The sequence below is a fragment of the Trichomonas vaginalis genome, chromosome V (genome assembly GCF_026262505.1).
Source record: "Trichomonas vaginalis G3 chromosome V, whole genome shotgun sequence".
NCBI lineage: Eukaryota > Parabasalia > Trichomonadida > Trichomonadidae > Trichomonas > Trichomonas vaginalis.
This window is the reverse complement of record NC_067207.1, coordinates 26,200,218-26,223,072: the sequence shown is the minus strand read 5'-3', so window position 1 is coordinate 26,223,072 and position 22,855 is coordinate 26,200,218. Positions and strand designations below refer to the sequence as shown.

At 32.1% G+C, this 22,855-nt stretch overlaps 8 protein-coding genes across 8 annotated transcripts, besides 6 other annotated features; 3 read left to right on the top strand and 5 right to left on the bottom strand.

The window, feature by feature from the left end:
• Positions 1-663: 663 nt before the first annotated feature.
• On the bottom strand, positions 664-1,415 carry TVAGG3_0405450 (uncharacterized protein; the record flags this gene model as incomplete). Its single annotated transcript, XM_001311993.2, has 1 exon — positions 828-1,403. One exon carries the CDS (start codon positions 1,401-1,403, stop codon positions 828-830), a length of 576 nt encoding a protein of 191 aa, XP_001311994.1.
• A 516-nt stretch (positions 1,416-1,931) lies between these two features.
• Positions 1,932-2,973: a mobile genetic element.
• Positions 2,974-7,098: 4,125 nt separating this feature from the next.
• Positions 7,099-7,947: a mobile genetic element.
• Positions 7,948-8,043: 96 nt separating this feature from the next.
• Positions 8,044-8,088: a mobile genetic element.
• A 350-nt stretch (positions 8,089-8,438) lies between these two features.
• On the top strand, positions 8,439-9,897 carry TVAGG3_0405410 (uncharacterized protein; the record flags this gene model as incomplete). Its single annotated transcript, XM_051232904.1, has 1 exon — positions 8,912-9,418. One exon carries the CDS (start codon positions 8,912-8,914, stop codon positions 9,416-9,418), a length of 507 nt encoding a protein of 168 aa, XP_051102634.1.
• A 59-nt stretch (positions 9,898-9,956) lies between these two features.
• On the top strand, positions 9,957-11,824 carry TVAGG3_0405400 (dolichyl-phosphate-mannose-protein mannosyltransferase protein; the record flags this gene model as incomplete). The annotated part of the gene is made up of 1 exon (XM_001311992.2): positions 10,208-11,779. The coding sequence occupies one exon, from the start codon at positions 10,208-10,210 to the stop codon at positions 11,777-11,779; it is 1,572 nt and encodes a 523-aa protein (XP_001311993.1).
• A 352-nt stretch (positions 11,825-12,176) lies between these two features.
• On the bottom strand, positions 12,177-13,007 carry TVAGG3_0405390 (tubby c-terminal domain-like family; the record flags this gene model as incomplete). Its single annotated transcript, XM_001311991.1, has 1 exon — positions 12,177-13,007. One exon carries the CDS (start codon positions 13,005-13,007, stop codon positions 12,177-12,179), a length of 831 nt encoding a protein of 276 aa, XP_001311992.1.
• A 222-nt stretch (positions 13,008-13,229) lies between these two features.
• On the bottom strand, positions 13,230-15,439 carry TVAGG3_0405380 (von Willebrand factor A domain-containing protein 5A family; the record flags this gene model as incomplete). The annotated part of the gene is made up of 1 exon (XM_001311990.2): positions 13,271-15,439. One exon carries the CDS (start codon positions 15,437-15,439, stop codon positions 13,271-13,273), a length of 2,169 nt encoding a protein of 722 aa, XP_001311991.1.
• A 319-nt stretch (positions 15,440-15,758) lies between these two features.
• Positions 15,759-16,833: a mobile genetic element.
• Positions 16,834-16,843: 10 nt separating this feature from the next.
• Positions 16,844-16,911: a mobile genetic element.
• Positions 16,912-17,044: 133 nt separating this feature from the next.
• On the bottom strand, positions 17,045-17,989 carry TVAGG3_0405350 (attachment subunit-related family; the record flags this gene model as incomplete). Its single annotated transcript, XM_051232903.1, has 1 exon — positions 17,045-17,989. One exon carries the CDS (start codon positions 17,987-17,989, stop codon positions 17,045-17,047), a length of 945 nt encoding a protein of 314 aa, XP_051102633.1.
• A 118-nt stretch (positions 17,990-18,107) lies between these two features.
• TVAGG3_0405340 (attachment subunit-related family) lies at positions 18,108-18,550 on the bottom strand (the record flags this gene model as incomplete). Its single annotated transcript, XM_051232902.1, has 1 exon — positions 18,108-18,550. A coding segment is annotated over one exon (443 nt), but the record flags the coding sequence as incomplete, so codon positions are not given.
• A 471-nt stretch (positions 18,551-19,021) lies between these two features.
• TVAGG3_0405330 (protein of unknown function, DUF4106 family) lies at positions 19,022-19,310 on the top strand (the record flags this gene model as incomplete). The annotated part of the gene is made up of 1 exon (XM_051232901.1): positions 19,022-19,310. A coding segment is annotated over one exon (289 nt), but the record flags the coding sequence as incomplete, so codon positions are not given.
• Positions 19,311-21,331: 2,021 nt separating this feature from the next.
• Positions 21,332-22,855: part of a mobile genetic element that runs on past the window's edge.

The following is a 22,855-nucleotide window of genomic DNA, read 5'->3' as shown; positions in this document are numbered from 1 at the left end:
CAAATAATGTTTATTGCCCAAAATAAATACCTTTATCAACGAGTGACTTTTTTTCGAACTCAACAATTCATGTGATGAAACATTCTTCTATGTTCTATCGTAATCATGATTTTTTGGAACAGATATTAAAATTTAAATAGTTTTTAAAGATTTATTATTCCAAAACAGGTAGAATAAGTCTATGCAAGCCTAGTTAAAAGAGTCTTATAAAATGAAAAATGATTTTTCAGATTTAATATAAATATTATGATTTTAGCAGCAGTTGTAATAAACTTTAGCTCAGAATTACATAGTACTACAACATAAATATGTTAAAATGACGTAAATTAAAATGAAATAAATTTCTTTAATTATTCTAGATTTTTATTCAACAATAATTAACGTTAATCAATGCGATAGCATGCAAAAATTGGATCGCAAAGTAAAATAACTAAAACGCAAAAATACTGTGTGTTAGAATATCAATTTAAAGAATTGATGTTCGCTCAGACGTCATTATCATCAGTGTGCAGCAACACGGATTTTTATCATCAAAGCGGACATAAATTCCAATACATACTTACTAGTTACTTTATTCTAGAATGACCATATAACCGTTTTTATCGTCGCTTGCAATTATGTCCTATAGTTAAATTTTGTACAAATAAGACATATATAAAGATTTAACTATAAAAATTCCATTAAAATTAAAAATCTACTTGATTCAAAAAACTTGTTCTTGAAATTAGAACTCGCAAGTGTATAAGTATATCGCAGATATATTTATTTAATATAAAAACAAATAAGAAAACAAATTCTAAAAAATAATTCTAAAATTATAATTATAATTATAATTCAAATTTCTTGGGAATTGAAACAGATCTTTCAAAAAGAGATGGAAGATTCCTTCTGGCTGTTTTTGGAGCACGTTTTCGATATCCTTCTTCTAAAATTTCTTTCATTTCTTGTGCACGTTTTTCGTTAACTAAATATGTAGAAACACGAAAAGGATTACGATAATGACGATTTCCAACAAAGTAATGTTCGCCTGCATGTTCTGGCATTTGGGATAAATCATCATCTATAATATTTTTGTATTTATCTTCTGTATCAATATGTCTTTGTTTCAAAACAAAGTGTCTTCTTGGTTTTATTGCCGTGTAATTATCTGTTGGAGGTTCAAAAGGCTGAATTTCTTGAATTTTTCGTTCTTTTGGAATTTTTCTTTTATAATATGCTTTGCCATTATCTCCTTTTGAGATCGGAGGCGGGTCATTTAGTCTTTCTCCAGTTTTTTCGTCATAAAAAACTAGCCATTTTCCTTCTCGCTTCGGTTTGATATGAGCAGAATCCCATGCTTTTGTTTTATATTCTATTTTAAATGGTTTCACAAAACAATATTCATCATCGCTGTCTGAATCCATTCAATAATGTTTCTTTTCGTTAGAAATTTTATACAGGCGTGAAGCTTACTAACGATTATTTTTGATTCTAATGCTGAACAGCATTTGCATCATGCAGAATTTTGGCTGTCTCGAAACTTCTATTTAAAATTGCATGAGAATGAGCTGTTTTTCCATCATTATCTTTTTCATTGACATTTGCACCATGCGAAAGCAGGAATCTAGTTGTTTCTATTTTATTACATTGTACTGCATTAAAAAGGCAGTTTTTCCGAAATTTCATTGATATTTGCACCTTTTGAAATAAGAAATTCAGTTGTTTTTTTACTTTTATAACGGGCTGCAATATGAAGAGCAGTATTTTGTGAAAACGTAATCTTGTGATATCTCCTACATGCAAAATTTCTTCTTCGTAGATTCTTGTAAAATCAAAATTTGCGCTATTTAGGTATATCCTATTTACTTAATTAGCAAAATAAGAGGATATACCTAATACTTATTATGATTAAATCAAATATGCATGATGGTTCATTTTGCCATTTTTATTAAGGGTGCACCCGTATGTACGTTTATTTGAGAGGAGGAGGATTACCCTCTCAATTTTGAGGGATTCGTTAGTTTATTTTCTCGATGAATATGCAATAAAATTTGATTTTTACCTTATCAATATACTTCATATAATATACACATGTTCATGTAAAAACTTTTTTCCAAAATCCTCATGAATTAAGGGATTTTTGAATTTTAAGAATTTTTTTCGAATTTTTTCGAAAAAAAAATATTTTCAGAACAGCCTTAACGGCTAAGATTTAGGAACAATGTTAAGTATCAAAAAGAAAGGAGGTCTGATATAGACAACATATATCGTTGAAGGTTGAAAAAATCTCTAATATTTGAGCCCAAAATTTCAAATTTTAATTTTTTGAAAAAAGAGGCCACCCGTATGTACGTTTATTTGAGAGGAGGAGGATTATATTTTTGAAAGGGTGAAACATTATGAATATGTTAATTATATATAATATATGTATTATTATAAAAAAGAAAAAATAAAGCACGTTAAAATTTTTCTTTCTTGATTTTTTACAAAATCTACCTAGAATTATGCAAAATATGACTAAATAATTATAAATTTCAAGTTAAATTTTAATTTTGATAAATAACTTAAATTTCAAAATATCAAGTTCAGTTCGACTATGTATGTAGTAATTCCTCAATAAAGTGCCAAAACCCTATTAAAATATATGAACATTTTCAACATTTTAATGTTTTTATTTAAAAATTTGATGGAATATGAGCTTCAAACAATTATTATGTAAATAAAAATAATTAAATATATGTATTTATTCGTATTACAACCGTAGTAAGTCGATTCTTCCTTTCTTCTACTGAGGTTTGAATTTGATTTCGAATTGTAAAGAGATTCAAAGGGAAAATACTAGCGGATAAAAACTACCTCCATGAAAGGGTCATAATGGAGTCAAGTTGTATTTTTTGATATTTTTTGCTTTTCGAGCCTAAATAGGTAGCCAAGATAATGCCTAAAAATAAGGTTCTAAATTCTGAAGTTTACATGATCCTCTCGTGTGCACCCTTAAGCGTTTATTCATTGCAGCAACCTCATCAAAAAATCAAATAGATTATTATCCTGAAGGCTATACATATTCACCAATTTTAGTAACTAATGATCCTTATAATTATATTGCTGATAAAGGATTTGATGTCCGATTTAGATTTAATGGTGGAAAAACTACTCAATATAGTTTAGGCCAATTTTATAAATTTAAAAAAGATCTCAATGCCAAATTTGAACCAACTTCAGAGAAGTGAAATATGATTTTAATTTTATTCAAAATAAATAGAGTTATGAATGATTTTGTTGTATCTAGTCTCATTGACTAAAAACATTAAATTTGAAATTGTGAAAAAAATTAAGAGAGGATCATTCAAAATGAAAAATATTTAAAGAAAAATATTATACAAAATTGAAAGATGTTTATAATAATGAAAATTTTGCTGAAATGAAAAATAAAAGCATTTTGATAAATAGGTTTATACTAATGCACGTGTGGCTTTAATAATAATTAAAAAATACAGAATATTTTTGTTTCGGATTTGAAAGAATTAAATTTTTGAATGCTTTCGAATAAATTGTGTGCAATATTTGAGAACATTACAATATTTTAAATCTGGAGAGAATGTATAGCTATAGTAATACAATTAATTTCATGAAAGTTAATTTTGAGATATTATAATTTTTTGCATCGAACAGTTAAATTGTATAAATAGAATTATATTATATGAAATTTAACGTTTGAAAGTTTTTGAATGGTTCTATCAAATTTCAAAAAATAATTTGCAAAATAATTTGATATTAGTATATATAATAAATGAAGTGAAAATATGGATTTTTGTTAAAAATAATGGATTAACAATTATTCTAAGATATTTTTATAAGATGCATATTATATGTGATAAAATATTTGTTCAAAATAATTAAATTTTGGTTTGACATCTACTTATTTTTTCAGTCCATTTTTCAATTCACATGAAATCAATTTTTGTATATCCGGGATAAATACTGTTTATTATTATAATTTGTTATTCGAATTTCATATTTAAAAAAAAAACAAAATTGTGATTAACATTGTTAAATGAAATTGAATGCTTATACAAAATTTGATATTAAATTTGATAACTATACAAAACAATATTTAATGAATTTGAAATAAACCTTTATGTACAAAATAAAAAAATCAAATTCAAAATTTCTTTCCCTCAATTTTTAAAACGTGAAAAATTAAAATTTCCTCTTTTACTATGCCAGACGAATTTATAATATAACCTTTATTAAAAATATTTTTTCTTTAATTTTATTTATTTTGTTTATATGAAAGAGAAAAAGTTAGGTGTTCGCTTTCTATTAGAAGTTGGAATGTCAATGGTTGAATCAATATTTCCAAACATCGATATAAATCTGTATGATCAATTAACTCAAGTATTAGAAACAAATTTAAGGGGCAATACGCATTTTGATTTAGCAAAACAAGTTTTTATGCACATATTAAGGAGAGCAGATTCATTACAGCACATACGAGAAATAATGATACTTACCGATGACCCAATTCCGTCAAATGATGATAATTATTCTGATTCTGAAGATTTAGGACACATGAGGAAAAAACGAAGCACATGGACAAATTACTAAGATCAAAGATTGATTGCTGGTATATACCGTTATGGTTTAGACAACTGGCCTCTTGTTGCCGATTTTGTTGGAAACAACAGAACTCGTGCATAGTGCGCCCAAAGATGGTCAAGAGGACTTAACCCAAGGATATGCAAGAAGCATTGGTCCCCAGAAGAAAATCTACAGTTAATTGAACTTGTCAAAAAATATGGAGAAAAGTCATGGACAAAGATTGCGCAATGCTTAGGAAACAGAAGTGATGTTCAATGCAGATATCATTATCGTCAACTCACAAGAGATGGAAGTCCTTTATCAAACCTTCAAACCGAAGATTTGCAAACACTGACATCAGCACAAAATTCGACTTCATTTTCAATAAAGCAAGTTCATCCTGCCCAAAGCCAACCGCCGCAGCAACAGTTCGATCATCAAACATATCCGGTTTCCTATCCTCCTCAAATTGCTAATTTACCTGTTTTCACATCCGCTTTTAGTCCGATCCCAATGCAACCTATGTATCAAACTCAAGCAGTACAACCAAAAATTACACGTGCTGAAGAAGAAACACCAACTCAAGGAGCGCCTTTGCAAGTTCAGCAAATTCAAATCTTATCAAAGCATCAAGCAATTCCAGTTATTGCTGCGCCAACATCTGATCAATTAGGATATCTTGATCACTTTCTTGGATATTTTCAGTAATTTTTGCATTTATTTTTAATTTTATTGTTATATCTTGTTTTAAAATTTTTGTTCAATAAACAATCTTGTGTTTTTTGCTTAGTCTTAACCGTTCTTGGATTTTACTTATTGAATGGCCATGTTTGCTGAATTTCATTTTGATCTTTAATAAATAGAGATTCAAGAATTTTGCATTTTACAGCTCATATGATAATTTGCTAAATGTCAGAAATAAATGAATAAATTGATTAATAATGATTTGAATTATTTTTCAATCTCAGTATTTTGATTTGACATTTGAATATTTAGATGCTTTAGAACTCGTATGACAAGACCTGTTCATGCTGTAACCCACGGTATAGTTCCCTGAAAACCGCATAGTGGTAAGATTCAATAAATTATTTTAATTTTTTTGAATTTGAATTTTTTTCCATTTTTTTCTATTAAATTTAGGGTTGTTAGATTCCCGACGATAGGTGTCTTGGAAGATTTGCCTGGTGTCATCATAGTGTCTTTAAATCAAAAATTTTATTTTTGAGTTAGTTTTATTGATTGTTCAATAAAAAACATTTCTAAAACAAGAAAATAAAACGATAAAATATTTATATTTTATATAAGGATCTTATATATTTAAAATAAATATCATTTTATTTTTTTCATTGGTGTCTGTCAAACCATAATACACTATTCAAAAATTCAATGTGTCTTGCGGTTTCAAAAGACACCTTCAAATTGAACGATAGCACAGACACTATTGAATTTTACCCATTTTATTTAGTTTTTACCCTTTTTATTTTAAGAATTAATGACTGAAACAGCCGTTTTGCTATGACCTCAATCACTTTTATTTATTATTTTAAATATTATTTAATTTTATTATTTGAATAAGCCAACTTATATTTGAGAAGCTCAATTTGAGACCACTTAATACATTGAAATATCATAAATATTGAAATATTAAACAGTGTATTTCAAAATATTGAAATTATAAAAATTATAATACTGAAATTGAGACAAATTAATAAATTCAATGTGTTTTTTTTGAAATAACTCTCAAATATTATTTTTTTGTTTATTTAATGATGAATAAATATGATTGCTTTAGTCAATCATAAAAACTAATTTAAGTTTAAAATAATGAAAGGATAATTTGATCGTTTTTAAAATACAATTATTTTTTGATGATTTGCAAGAATCTTTGAAAAGAATATAATATAGGTTCTATTTTTGTAAAATTTATCCAAATCATGTATTACATAAATTACGATTAAAACGATGAAAGAACCAAAAGTGTGTTTTGTGTTTTGTTGTTGCGTGTTGGATGCGGGATCCTGTTATTTCCGAAATCGACAAAAAATTTGGAAATTTAATTTCCGAAATCGAAATTATATTAATGTTTTTAATATTCTTATATCAAAAGGATTAAAGTTCATTAAGAGAAAAACAATTCTTCTTCTTCAATCTATTGGCGCATTTATTTCTACACGCCAATAAGGAAGGGAAAATTATAAGACACCATGGTGTCTTCAAAACGCTAATTTTTGATATTTTTAACAACCCTTGTTGTGCATGAAAATTCGGTTCACTTCACTTCTGACAAAAGTGACAAGTTTACATGGCAAAAATATATAGGGTATTTTTTTTTAAAAGTAGTTATCTTTATATATAAAAATAAAACTTTTGATATATTTGAGTAAATGATTTATTAATTTATTTATTTATTTTTTTTAAATCAAATCATATAAATATATATATATATAATAGTGAAATAGAACAAGAGATTATTATTGATGATAATTTATCTAGAACAAGAGATAAAAGTTTAGATAAATTAATAAAATTAGTGTGGAATCAGACAAATTTCGGGTTGTTTGGGAAGGAATTGTTGGCTATGATGTACTGATTCATGATCAGTACATCATAGCCAACAATTCCGTATACAAAGTTCAAAAACTTGGGTGCAATCAGAACTGATTGCACCCAAGTTTTTGAACTTTCTCGAGGGAATGAAAGGGTAAGAGGTATACATTATGAATATATTACCTCTTACCCTTCCATTCCCTCTCTGACAGCGGAAACTTTGTCTGAATGTTAAACTATTCAGACAAAGTTTCCCGCTGTTTGCGAAGGAATTGTTGGCTATGATGTACTGATTCATGATCAGTACATCATAGCCAACAATTCCGTATACAAAGTTCAAAAACTTGGGTGCAATCAGAACTGATTGCACCCAAGTTTTTGAACTTTCTCGAGGGAATGAAAGGGTAAGAGGTATACATTATGAATATATACCTCTTACCCTTCCATTCCCTCTCTGACAGCGGGAAACTTTGTCTGAATGTTAAACTATTCAGACAAAGTTTCCCGCTGTTTGCGAAGGAATTGTTGGCTATGATGTACTGATTCATGATCAGTACATCATAGCCAACAATTCCGTATACAAAGTTCAAAAACTTGGGTGCAATCAGAACTGATTGCACCCAAGTTTTTGAACTTTCTCGAGGGAATGAAAGGGTAAGAGGTATACATTATGAATATATACCTCTTACCCTTCCATTCCCTCTCTGACAGCGGGAAACTTTGTCTGAATGTTAAACTATTCAGACAAAGTTTCCCGCTGTTTGCGAAGGAATTGTTGGCTATGATGTACTGATTCATGATCAGTACATCATAGCCAACAATTCCTTATACAAAGTTCAATTTTCATATTTCATGTATGTAACTCTCTAAAACTATAAATCTGATTTTCATTTGGCAGATCCACTTCTTGTCTTTCCATTTTTTTGAATCAATTTATACAAATAAACTTATAAAACACAAAATTATTATTTTATAATATAATTCTTAGATAATACATCCGATATGTAAAGTGTCAAAAATGAAGTGAACCGAATTTTCATGCATTACATAATTCTTAGATAATACATCCGATATGTAAAGTGTCAAAAATGAAGTGAACCGAATTTTCATGCATTACAACCCTAATGAATTTCTTCTTATACACGAAAAAATTATAATACATGATTTTTAAAGCGACAGAAATTATTATTTATTAATTTTATATCAGTCGGCCTTTTAACACCTTGGTTCTAGTGTAAAAAGAAATTAATTTTAAATGTTACCTATTTTAATGCGGTATATTGATTGTATTATAAATCGCAAATGATGATTAGTTAATGCATAGTCTTTAATAAAAATCTTGTCGTAAGACGTGCAAAAAGCGATGGAAATTTTTTTTTCAAATTCAAGTCAAAAATTTTTAATGGATTGTAGGTTCGTTTCATCATGTGGGCAGGAAGCCATTATAAATCTTAAAAAGAGTTCTTGTTGGAGAAGCATTGTTGCCGATTTACAAAGAAATATTTACGACAGGGTGACAAATGAATCAGAATTTTTTATAGTTTATCAAGGAACTAATACTTATAATCAGGACATAACTTTACGCAAATCTTCATCATTATTTAGCTATCTAAAATTAAATCATAATCCTACTGATTATCATACAACAAAAGAAAACGACGATTTTATTAACAAAGTTAGAACATTTGTATCTGTAAATCATACTGATCAAACAATTAATTCATGCTACAGACTAGCTTACGGTCCAACAAATCCAGGATTTTCCAAAACGAAGGATGACCAGTTAAATCCTCAGTTAGCTTCCATGGGATTTTCAAATAAGGCATCTATCGGAGTCGCTCTTATTATCACAAATTACGATGTTCAAAATGCAGCTCAATATCTTTGCACTCATCCATTTACTCCGGTTGATCACAACAGAGTTTTCAAGCATACGCGTGTACCACAAATTCCACAACCAAATCAGCCTTTTACAATAAATAAAGGTGAAATGATTGACGACGAACTTGATTTAATAGATTTAATAGATGATGATAATGGCGTTTTAGAAGGAAGAATCCATAACCGAGTTGTAAGGGCACAACGAGGAACGTTCAACAGAGAACCTCCACGGCCATTTCAAAATCCAAGACTATATCCAATGTATGCACATGATCAACATCGTAGACCAAATCATCCTCCAAGACTATATCCAATGTATGCACATGATCAACATCGTAGACCAAATCATCCTCCAAGACGAAATCCAAACATGGGTTTTGATATACGTGAAGAATATTATGAAATTCCACCAGAATTTCAAGGCTTGTGAAAAGATGAGGCCATTATTTAATGAAATGGAAATATTCAGTTGATTAGTATAATTGTGCTTTGGAAATCTTTTAAAACTATTTTTTTATTAAGTATTATAGTAAGAAATTTATTCAAGGGATCCTGTTTATTCCACTTTATGCTCCTCATTGATTATTTCAATCAATGATTTGGAAATAATTTGTATTGTTTTTGCTTTTGTTGTTTCTTTCTAACATATCCTATTGAATGTGCATTTTTACCTAAATGACACATATTCATGCTGTTTCAATTAAAATAAATCCTCAATTTAAAAATATTTTGAACAAGATCACTGAATGGTTGATCTTTCAGGCAAACACCAACAAGCGTATGAGCAACTCAAATAAGGATAAGCATAAAAGGATATAATTTTCCTAGAGAACAATTTATTGTGAAATTGAAATTTAAAAATGGAAATGGAAAACTTCATTGCAATAACCAAGTCCAACAATCCTTTTTATTCATCACAGAAGAGTATAATACGATATTTATGATGAAATTGACCATAATGCAAAATAAATTAGCTATGATTGGGAATCAGTAACATTTTTAGTGTTTATCTAATAAGTGATTATAAGTGTTATTACATATGGAATTAAAGTCTTCTCTAACCATAGACTTTATGAGAATTTTACATCTTTTGGAACGTTTTAGAGAATTTTGATATGCATTCATATCTCCATACAAATTTAAAGCCATACATAGGATATTTTAATCATTTAGATTTAACCTTCTTCAAGATTAATTCATATCACATGTCTATTAAAATATGCAAAAATTTATTCGGTTTGTAAATTGGCTACAATTATACAGACTGCGTAAATATTTTGTTCTTAAGCATCACGACATTGTTTTTGAATTTAAAGATCTAATTAACATTTTAATTTTATCCGGAATTGCATATTATGCAAGATCAAAAGCATTTGAATATCCAGCTGGCATGGTATTTGATGAAGTACATTTTGGCAACTTTACTAATCATTATATCAAACATGAATTTTTCTTCGATATACATCCACCACTTGCGAAGCTAATATTTGCTAAATTTGCATGGTTAGCAGAATACGATGGCTCCATCGAATACTCTGATGAAGGAGAACGCGCTTATTCGGATGAAAAATATATAACTACGAGAGTTGCACCTATCATGCTTAGTTCTCTTGTCCCTGCTGCAATGTATATAGCTTTACGATGCATGGCTTTATCAAAAATAGCCAGTTTTACCTCATCTTTCATGGCTGCACTTGATACAACCTTAATTGCAGAAGGAAAGTTTTGTTTAACAGACGGCACTCTCCATTTATTTACAATGGTTGGTATGATCGGTATAAATATATGGCTTAGCAAAGAAGTTCAGAGTAAATCTTGGTGGTTGTGGATTTACATCGCTTCAATTTGTATGAGCTTTGCATACTCAGTTAAAAATACCGCACTATCATTATTCTTCGTTGCTGGCTATGCACAACTCATGTATTATCTTGATGAAAAAGATTTCGAAATTGATGAAAATTCATTTTCCGAAATATGCAGATCGTTGTTTACTATCGTTTATCCTGGACTTATCTTTCACTATATTATATGGTATTTTCATATTACAACGACTCCATTCATTTATGAAGATACAAAAGACGACGAAATACAGTCATACACTCTCAACTACAAGAATACAACAGATCTAACTAAATGGGTCTATTGGCCACCAGTTGTAGCGAGAGTTGCAAATTGTATTGGTTCTGCTTTTATGTCTAACGGTCTTAACTTCGAACCTCATCCATATATGTCACGTCCTAAAGATTGGCCGCTACTTACAGACGTTTGGGTGAGTTTTTACCATGATTACGGACTTAGAACAAATTGTGTATGTGCAGGCAACGTTTTTGTCTATTACACTGCCTTTTTTGGTGTATTAGCATGCATGCTTGGCTTCACAAGGAAAGGTTTTGCTCATATTACAAGGTTAATTGTCGGTTATTGGATGTCATACCTTCCATTTTTTGGAGTTCCCCGCACAATGTTCTTGTACCACTATCTTATACCTCTTATGTTCGGTTGTATGTGTTTTGGAGCTGCTTTGGACCTTTGGATCAAAAGTGGCTACTGGAAAGGCTTCATTGCGTTATCTGTTATGGTTGCTGCATTGACAGGGTTCTTCATTATCAGTCCTTTGGTCTACGGATACAAAACTCCTGAAGATGATTGGAGAATTCTGAATAAAAAGTGGGAATACGGAAGAGAAGACAGGAAGGAATATCATGACTATATGCAGAGCATGTATTTGGAACTTAAAACAGCTGAAGAAAAAGAAGAAGCTCAAAAATCTAACAAAGGTCGGCGGAAATGATAATTTTATTATTATTTGTATATTGTGTTTAAAATTTTTTGTGTATAGTAATAATGTAATCAAATTTTAACCTTTTCATATTTTTGATATTTTTTCAAATTCATCAATACTTCCATAATACAGCTATTGATAACAAGAATATCAGTTATACTCATTATTTCTGATATAAATTTCATGTTATTAAAAATATTGTTAAAATAACTTATCATATTATATCCAAAAGGAACAACAAGATCAAAAGTTGATTTTAAAGAATCCAAAACCATAATTTAATTTAATATTTCTCGCAATAATGAAATATTATATTGACATTGTAATAATTGACATAACCTCGTGTATCTTTACAAAAAAATAAGAATATCTTTAATAAAAAAGTTTTAAAATAACATTTTAAAAATTAATCAGCAAGAAAAGCTGCAATTCCAAGTTCAAATAGTTCTAAGTCTGTGTAATCATCTCTACCATCAATTTCGAGTATATTCTTATGAATTTTGCGAATTCCGATAACTTCAAATTCTTCATCTTTATCAATTAATATACAATTCTTAACGCTTGTTGTAGTCATCTTGCCACCAAAGAATAATTCATATCTTCCTTCTGAATTAAGAACTGGTGGCTTTGAATATAAGTTATGTGTTATATTATTACCTTTTGTTGTAGCTTTCCATGAACGTGGATAAGAACTAACTCCACCAGGTCGAATGACCTCTATATGTGCAATTTCTTCTCCGTTCGGCGTTTTTGATATAAATGTTGAGTTTTTAGTGACAGACATTGTGCAGATAGGCTGCGAGATATCTGTATTACTAATTGTAATTGTAGGTGATGAGAAAATCTTGCTTTTTACGAATCCTGTAAAAATAGTTTTTTCATTAAATTCTAAAGTGAACTTAGAAACATTCATTCCTGATTTAATTCTTGTAATTGAAACAGTTCTGCAACTAACTTGATACTGTTCATCATTTTCTTCGTTTTGAGAATTTGAATTTTCAATATTTTGATTAAGATTTTCAGTATTAACTTCATTAACTTCTTCTTTTGCTTGGATTTCTTCTACTGGTTGATTTTGATGTTCAGGTACTTGGATAGGAGATTCATCAGGAGATCGAATTGGAATTGAAGATTCTTGAGGACTAGAATTACTTGTACGAACTCTTCTCCTTGGTGGAGATGCATTTTCTTGTTCTCCTTGCTGTTTTGGAGGTCTCCTTCGGGTTCTTCTTTCCATTCAATTTTTTTAATACTCTCTATGCGAATTCGAATAATATGAAATAGCATTCATCTTTTTTTATGCCGCATTAATTAAATTTGTTTAAAAAAAGAATGGCGATTGTCTATTTTATGTAAATTATTCAAAAGGATTGTCTCATGAAACATTCAGTGAAAGAATGAGATATTCTATGTTTGTGTATATTATAATTCACACGTGTCTCATAAATAAAGTTTAATATGAAAAATAAAAGTGAAATTGTTTTATTAAAACAGTAAGTTTCAAATGAATTTGTTGATGAGAGAGTCCCAGTCAACACTCTTGTCTTGCTTCTTAAGGAATGAAAGTGCTTTCTTGATAATGAGTGAGAATTCGGATAGACGATCTTTGAATGTCTTTCGGATGAATGCGATTGCTGCAACTGTTGATGCAACTTTGTGGCCATATTTAGTTTCAATTTCTTTATCAACACCATTGAAATCATCCCAAGAACCATCAACCTTTTGCTTACGAATCTGTTCTTCTTGTGAATTTGATGAATGGCTTGAAGATCTCGCGATCATTTCATCACCATCATCCATAGCTTGTTGCATCATCATTTGAGGAGCTGCGTATTGTGGAGGTGCTGGAGCTGCACCGCATGGAGGAGGCGGTGGAGGAGCTCCAAATCCCATACCACCGCCAAATTGATGCATACCATGCATCATTGGCATAGCATTGAATTGTTTAGGAGGTGCAGCAAAGCAGCATTGCTGTGCTGCAAATCCGAAGACTCCCATAGGTGGAGCCATTGCACAGCATTGGATCAATGGAGGAGCAGGTTGTCCTCTTTCTTCATGAGATTCATAGTCAACACCTACGTATGATGTGTATTTGCAAAGAACACCTGATGCAAGAGATAAGTCAATGCATTTCTTCTTGATGCTTTCATCATTTTTAAGAAGAAGTTGGGATTCGTAATCTTCAATAATGTAACGACTGAATAGTTGGCGAAGACCTTTGTTGTTATCAAGACGAGAAACAGGAATAACGATGTCAACTTGATCGTGAAGAAGAGTTCCACTGAGAAGAATGTTTTCTGTGAATTCTGATTTAACAATGAAACTCTGTGGGTTCTTCGCGAAAAGAGGAGGACATGGAGATGGCCACATCTCTGTTTGTGTGCTCTCACTTTGAATACTGATATCGCGGAGAGCAGGAGAAATAGCTGAGCTAAGCATCTCAATAACTTTCTCATTCATGTTATCGTTATCGCCAATGATAGCATAATTGCCGCCACTCTTTCTCGCCATGCCTTTGATCAATCCTGGATCAGCACCAGAACCAAGACCTATTGAGAAAATGCGGTTTGTTGACCTGTTCTTCAGTGCTGTTGCGCAGATAATGTCGGAATTGTCGACTTCGCCATCTGTCAAGAAGAAGATCTGTTTAACGAATCCTTCAGATGCTTGAAGGTCAGAAACATGTTGAAGAGGTGCTAAGATATTTGTACCACCCATGTTAGCACTGATGTTATCAAGAAGATTCATGGCATTAGCAACATTCTCATCTGTGTAATCGCATGGAGGAAGAACTGTTTCGAAATGAGATCCGAATCTGAGTATTGAAAATCTGCAACCAACGGGAAGAGATTGAATGAATAAGCGCATGCATTTAATAGCATTATTAATGCGGCTGCAAGACATTGAACCAGAACAATCAACAATGAAGTAGAATTCGGAATTCGAATCAATTGGACCTTCGAAGTATGGATATGTAGTGATAGCAATGTAGCCATCACTTGAGATGGCAACATTCTTATCTTCGTCTTTGATATGGGTCTCAATAACAATTGCGTCTTTTGCTGGTGGATTATTTGTGACAAATGTGGCGTTGTGAGCATCTTTGACGTCTTTGGTGCCATCAACAGATACTTTAAGGTCTTGTATATCTCTCTGTGTTTTGATTGTAGTTGCGAAATGGAATGATTCTGGCTTGTCTGAGTTGTTGCTAGTAACTGCGCCACTCTGGTACCTGTGCGTAAGTGGGAACTTGTAGAAGTAGCCGTTTTCGTTGATGTCGGCAAGGAATGAGACTTTAAGGTGAATTTCGGCTGTCTTGCCAGCAGGAAGATTGCCGAGTTGGAAACTGCTAAGACCATTGCCAATATCTTCACCAAGCATAGCATGATGGCCGGCGTGCTTTGCTTCTTCGAATTCTTTCTTAGCCTCTTCTTTTACACGAAGTTGTGGCCTGATCTCCTTACCATCAACAATGAAAAGAGAATCATATGTGCAGAATTGTGGTTCGTTTGGGAAACAGTATGTGATGTCAGTGTTTTGACCTGTAGTATTCGTGAAAACTTGCTTAATTGTATAAGAAAGGAATGTATCTTGTTGGATACCATCAATACTTATCGATGAGTATGTTAGCTTTTGATTTGTTTCTGGGAGAACGATTCTTCCAATCATTTGACAAAAATGATTTCACTTAAAAATTTTTTATCGTAAATTTATTCAAAATTTTTCTTTAATTTTACCATCAATCTGAATCAAAAAAATTTAATGTATGGTGCAAGAGCATGAACAATTTTTTCATACTCAATTTTTACATTCAAAAATTTTTGATCAATTTTTTTTTCAAAGATGTGATAAATTTTGATTACCAGAAGACATTTTAAATTTAATTTCCATTCAAAGCATATTTCTAAAACATGTTTATAGGACATATTTGCTTTTAGTTAAACCACAATGACATAAAACGAAAACGATAAAAACAATTCCTTCTTAAGAGAAAGGGACAGACTAGCCCATTGTCACTTTTTAATTTAGCAAATGAACGCTTATGGAGTGGAGTTTTTGGGTAAATCTGATTTGCTTATAAATGAAATAAAATCAAAAGAAACCATATTGGCATTATATTATGCAAAAATAAATGATCTTACTTAGTACTTTTAAAGTTAATTTCAGAAAAAATTTGACACAATGGTATCCGGCACATACAAGTGGTGTACAACCAAAATATAAGTTGGTTTAAACATATATTGCTATATCTCATGATCTTACTTAGTACTTTTAAAGTTAATTTCAGAAAAAATTTGACACAATGGTATCCGGCACATACAAGTGGTGTACAACCAAAATATAAGTTGGTTTAAACATATATTGCTATATCTCATGATCTTACTTAGTACTTTTAAAGTTAATTTCAGAAAAAATTTGACACAATGGTATCCGGCACATACAAGTGGTGTACAACCAAAATATAAGTTGGTTTAAACATATATTGCTATATCTCATGATCTTACTTAGTACTTTTAAAGTTAATTTCAGAAAAAATTTGACACAATGGTATCCGGCACATACAAGTGGTGTACAACCAAATCTTCGACTCGATGAACTTGTCATCGAGTTATATTCCAGTGTTGTTCCTTCATTCCTGATTAAGTTGCAAATTAAAGGTCTGGATTCAGAGAGAAGTGTTAAAGTTATCAAAAAAGTCACAAGAGATTTCGAAGAAATGACACAATTTTAAAAAGTCGAATGCATCAGTATGCTTGAAGCTGTTCAGAAAGGTCTGAAAAATGATACACTTGATCCCAACATTGTTTACTCAACATTAAAAATATTATTGCAAAGAAAACATTTGATTTAATAAACATTTAATTTATTATAATTAATTTTTTATTACAGTATAGTAAAAAATGCTATAAATAAATTATTATATTTTATTAAAATGTGACTTTTAATAGTAAGTGAATAAAATAAATTAGGAATGGGGAAAGAAATAAGGTTAATTAAAAATAATGAAAATTACAAGTTTAAGGTTAATGAAAAGTGACAATGGGCGAGTTTGTCCCCCACTCCCTTCTTAAAATGTAAAGTCCACTTTTTGTGAGCGGGGATTTGACGGAGTCAAATCCCCTTTTTCGTTTACGAGAGTCTCTTATCACAATAAATTCTCAATAAGAAAAAAAAAAAAAAAAAGGGAGTGGGGCTTCCAGGGGCTGCGCCCCTTCTAGCCCCTAAAAAACCTAGAGGAGAACTAAAAAATTATATAGTAAGAAATTAAAGTTTTTATTCGATAAGAACGACATCGCTATCGTTTTCTTCTTCCTCCTCCTCTTCTTCATAGTCAGTATCTGATGGCTCTTTGTCAGCCACATGACCAGCAACAAATATTGAGACAAATTGTTTCTTTGGCTTTGTTAGCAGGAACTTTTGATGGTCGTAGAACACGAATTCTACATTTTGAAAATGTTGTGCTGAGTATTCTGTGAAATGGGAAATTGGAATTGGTTCTCCCATGCCAAAACCAGCAATGGACGCGAACAAAACATCGTCTTCGACTCTTGCAGGTTTGTCAATTGCAACAGTAGTTATTATGTGGGGTTTTCCTTCACATCCTGCAAGAGATTGTACATGATAGATTGCTTTTTCTTCCCCCTCAGGAACTGAAAGTGTGAAATGGAATGAGAGTTCTCCATATTCATTTGCTTCTTCGTAATAGTTGTATGTTGTAGGATACACCAATTGAAATTTTCCTATTCTTGTTTCCCTCAGGTGTTGTCTATATTGCTTGGGAAAACATAAAATAAATTGCTCTATAGCTTGTGTTGCTATTAGATTGGTTGTAACTGGTAATTTTGAGGCGAAAAGGTCTACAAGAACACCGGGATTTTTTATGTCGTTTTCAATTGGTTTAACAGATTCTATGACTTTGTTAAACATTTCACTATAATCTGAGTTGTCTTCGACTCCCCAATTGTTAAGAAGTTTATACAACAATTTCAGTCTTTTCATGGCGTATTTTCTTTGAATGGATTCGGGTAGCGAGAGGTTACAGTCGTCGCTTTGTGTTTCGTTACTCGAATATTGTTCAAGAGAAATTAAATCTTGAAATTGTGCTCTTGTTAACATACTTGTAGAACTATGTGAAACTTGTTCTGGTGCTGGTTGTAAATCTGTTTCAGATGTTTCTGTTGTGTTTTGAGAAGAAGAAGAACTCAAATTGTTGGACAATTTGTCTTGAATTGTAGAACTATGTGAAACTTGTTCTGGTGCTGTTTGGACAACTGTATCTGTTGTGTTTTGAGAAGAAGAACTCAAATTGTTGGACAATTTGTTTGCAATTGTAGAACTATGTGAAACTTGTTCTGGTGCTGTTTGGACAACTGTATCTGTTGTGTTTTGAGAAGAAGAACTCAAATTGTTGGACAATTTGTTTGCAATTGTATGAGGAAGTTGCTTTGGTATTATAGGAGGTCGTAAGGGTTTTGAGAATGGTGAGACATAAGTTGTAGGAACTTTAACTGCAGAGGTAGTCGACGAATTGTTTGCAATTGTATGAGGAAGTTGCTTTGGTATTATAGGAGGTCGTAAGGGTTTTGAGAATGGTGAGACATAAGTTGTAGGAACTTTAACTGCAGAGGTAGTCGACGAATTGTTTGCAATTGTATGAGGAAGTTGCTTTGGTATTATAGGAGGTCGTAAGGGTTTTGAGAATGGTGAGACATAAGTTGTAGGAACTTTAACTGCAGAGGTAGTCGACGAATTGTTTGCGACATTTTTTCTTCCTTCCATTATGAAAAATGAACTGTTTTTTTCGGACTACTCATAGAAAAGTTTAAAATAAACCGTTTTCGTCAACGGTAACCCCCTCTATTTTTTTATTTTATTTAATAGTTACCGTTGGAAAACCGTTCCATCTCAAATATCGAATGAACTATAAACGTTTTTTGTTTTCTATATATACTTTTTTGTCAAACGGTAAAACTTTTTACACAACGGTTTTTGAGAGTCGTCGCCGTTGACTTTTTTGTAGAGCACTCAAAATAGTATAACTTTGTCCGGACAAGTAAGGGTCTATCGTCGCTACAGGAAAAGTTACAGGCGTTCCAAGGAAGTATACTTTGAGAAGCCTTTTCCCCTTATAGAATGAGATAGGACGGTTATTTTACAAAACTGACAACACTTTGACCGAGTAGTTTTTTGTGCTGAACAAAAAGTGTCATATAAACATCTGTCAAAAACCGCTTTTTAACTTCACTTAAAATGCCACGTAAGCTACGTAAGAATATACGTAAGAGGAAGAGAGCATTGAAACATCCAATAGTAAAACTGACACCACAACAACAGTTGCAACAACAAATTATGAATGACCCCACTATGTTGCAACAAATGTCAAGCAACCCTATGCTTTTAAACCGAGTTATTGGTGCACAGAGTGGAGGTTTAAGAGCGGCACTTTTAGCGAAAATGGCAGGCTATGGTGGAGCTGCAGACGGAACAGCTTATAACCCTCAAAGTCAAATGAATTTGAGTTCACTCAAAAATCAAATAACAGATGTCAAAAAGTCACATAAGACATACAGAAACAAATAAGTGAAAACGAAAAGAAACTAGAATATGACAGACACACAAAGAAACTCAATGAGTTAAACGTAGAGAAAAAGAAGAAAGAAGAACAACTGAAAGAACTAAGTACAGAGGAATATGCGAAAAAAGTGTCAGAAAAAGCAGCAGAAGTAGCAAAAATGGAACAAGATGTTTAAATTTGAAAAACCATACTACTCAATATAAAGTACTGAAAGATGAAGAAATAAAACAAAAAAGCCCTGAAGACATATATGGATAGCGATGAGTTTAATAAAGAAGTTGAAAGCAAATGTAAAGGCAGAAAAACTTTTACAGTTGCAAAACCAAACCGTACAGTATTGAAAACTTAGCACAAGAAAGTAAAAATAACGACGCAGCCATGCAAAAGGCAATGAAAAGCGCAGAATATATAAAAGCTAATAATGACTGTTAGATGCCCAAGCAACGCTAAAGCAGCCCAACTTATAGGAGTCAATAAGGACAAAAATACAAGCGGATGAGACAGTTCAAATGAAGCTTTAATGAATGCTGACTTTAAGAACGCCTTCGAAGCTCTTCATAGTAAGGTGAAACTAGTGAACGACTTCTCATTCTGGAAAGAAACTGAAGTCTGAAGGTTTCGACAAAAGAGTTAAAAGAGTAGCACAAAATATGACGAAAATAACAGATGCAGCAACGAGACAGCAGTTCAAAGTGCCTATGACGCCGTTAGAGCAACTGTTTGTGGAAAGTCAAGAAAAAAGAGTTACAACAGACCAAAACAGACCTAAAATGTTTTTAAAAACGAAAAGTCAGGTAGGACATTATGCTGCAGATGGAACATATGTGCCAGCTGGGAACTTATATCAGGCTGGTGAACTTATATACTAGCTAGTGGAACTTATATACCACCAAACCCTCCAAGAGAAGCACCTGCACCAGGACTACCTAAAACATTTACATCGTCACATGGACACAGACACAGGCATGCACCAAAACCAACACAACAACCAACACAACAACAACAGTTCAAAACACTGCACCACAACCAACAGTTCAAAACACTGCACCACAACCAACAGTTCAAAAACACTGCACCACAACCAACAGTTCAAAACACTGCACAGCAACAACCACAAACAGAGCAAGGACATAAAAGAAGTAGAGAACAAGGAAACCAAGAATTCTTAAAAAATGCTTAAGGAAAATTATGGTTACCCAGATACTCTTGACTTTAGTGACAGATATAAGAAGCTATTAGAAAGTTCAAGGAAGGAAATACTGACCCGAACCTATTTAGCTTTATGGTTCAGCACCAAATGGGATATAATTTCAAACCTGGAAAATACAAGCTCGCTAAGGATATGATTTAATAGCATATCATCCAAATGACATGGATGAATTTACTCCGAGATTTGGTGTCAGAGATAAATGAAATTCAACTATCTTCATGAAACGCGTAAAAAATAGAGACGGAACGAAAGAAGAAAGGGTTATGAATGCGGATGGCTATAATAGGGAACTTGTTAAAAACGGTTCTCGAATATATGAAATGCCACCAGATGAGGTACAAGAACTCCACAGAAGAAGTTCAGATACAACCAGACATGGAAGAAATAGTTCAGCAACAACAGCTAGAAGAGCCTGAAGGAAACGAACAAGTCCTCCTGGAAACTAACTTCCAGAACTAGATGAAGATTTGGAACAGCCGAAAAATCTTGACCCTCAACAAGAGTATGAGGAGAATATGAATCTTTCCAGAGTCTAAGAAAAATTCGCTGACATAGTAGAAGGATATCGAAAAATGTTCGCCGGACATACAAAAGACTCCAACATCAGATGAAAATATTCAGCATAGAATGAAGAACTGAAAGAAAGTGTACGCAAATACAACAATCCTTTTTACTTACGGACCATATAACGTTCAATCTTTGGCTGAACTCGGTGAAAATAAAAGGTTAAATTTCACCAAAACATATAAAATAAACATTGTTTAAAGTTCATTCAGAACCTAGCCAATATGGAAACAAACCTACTTTTGTTTCTGCAGACTATGGAACTACAATGAGATGGGGTCATAAAGCTAATCCGGATAGGTGGTTCATAAACTTACAACCACAATTCAAGAAGTTGTAGACGCAATGGAAGTGAATGGTGAACCAGATATAGCTGGTATTTTCAGCGCGGCTTTAATGCCATTGAAAGATATGAAACATGCAGATATTTTGGACCAGTATGAAATGAACATGGCTGATGGAAATATAACACCTGACTTCTAGAACATTTATCTCAAAGAACTACACAGAACCATAGAGATGGTATATTTGGTGAAAGTTTAGAAAAGAAAGTTAGGGAGAGAGAAGGAAGAGAACCTATTGTACATGACCTTGCAAACGAAAGTTTGCAAAATTCATAAAAACTTACTTTGCAGACAATGAACTGAAAGGGATGAATATTTAAAAAACTCAAATGGACAGTACCAAATGAAATGTTAGTATTGAAAAACATGTTCCTTGACAAATAAAACCAACTACAGAAATAAATGACGCAAGACTGAAACATTGGTAAAAGCTTTCCCATTCACAAAAGATTATTATGGTACATGGAAGAAAACCAGAATGGCTACAAAAACATATATTTGGAAACGAGCTTATTCCATATGGACAAGCTCTGTTTGAAGAGCTTGAACCGGAAACTCAGGAAAGAGTCATGCAAACAATACGCGAAGACTCAAATTACAAACTATGACAAATCTTTCTAGGATATTGGTTACCTGAGATGGGCGACCAGAGCCCAAAGGCAAAAAGGACACGTGAAATTTTACAACATACTAGTGAACATGAGGCAAAGATGCAACAACTTGAAGCAGAGGGCAAGTTACCAAAAGCGACACCAAAGAAGAAGAGTAGAACAAAGTGAAAGTAGTGAAGAGTAACTTCATCTAGTGAAAGTAGTGGCAATGAAGGAAAAAGAAGAGTTAAAAACTCAGTCAGGAAGAAAGTAAAGCTTGGTACGAGTGGGTTCTATTATGACATAAATCCAACTATTCTATATTTTTACCCATATGAAATGTACGCCGCTCAGGAATATAACGCCAACAGTTTTGGATGCCATGAACGGAAATGTTTCCGAATGGTATAACGAATGCGACAATGCCATTAAAGGTCAGAAATAGTTCCTGGAACTTACGAATACAACTGCTTCTTATGGAAACGTAGGTGAGTTTGGAGAAGGTTCTTCAACAACAGTAGATATTGCTTGCGACAGGTTTCATTTTTTTCTATTGACAACTCATTCTTATACGTGGAACAAGACATTGAAATAAAACCTTCTGCCAAGTTGTCTGACAAAAAAGGTTGCAATGGAATTTTCTATATCGGATACCAATATGCTCCAGAAGTTTTCATGGGATATAAGATATATTCTAACTCTGACTAGTCAAACAGTAACATGGGCAAACTATGAATGGTTCGCTTTGAGAAACTCAGTACAACCACAACTAGAGAACAAACAGACAGTATGCAAATATTG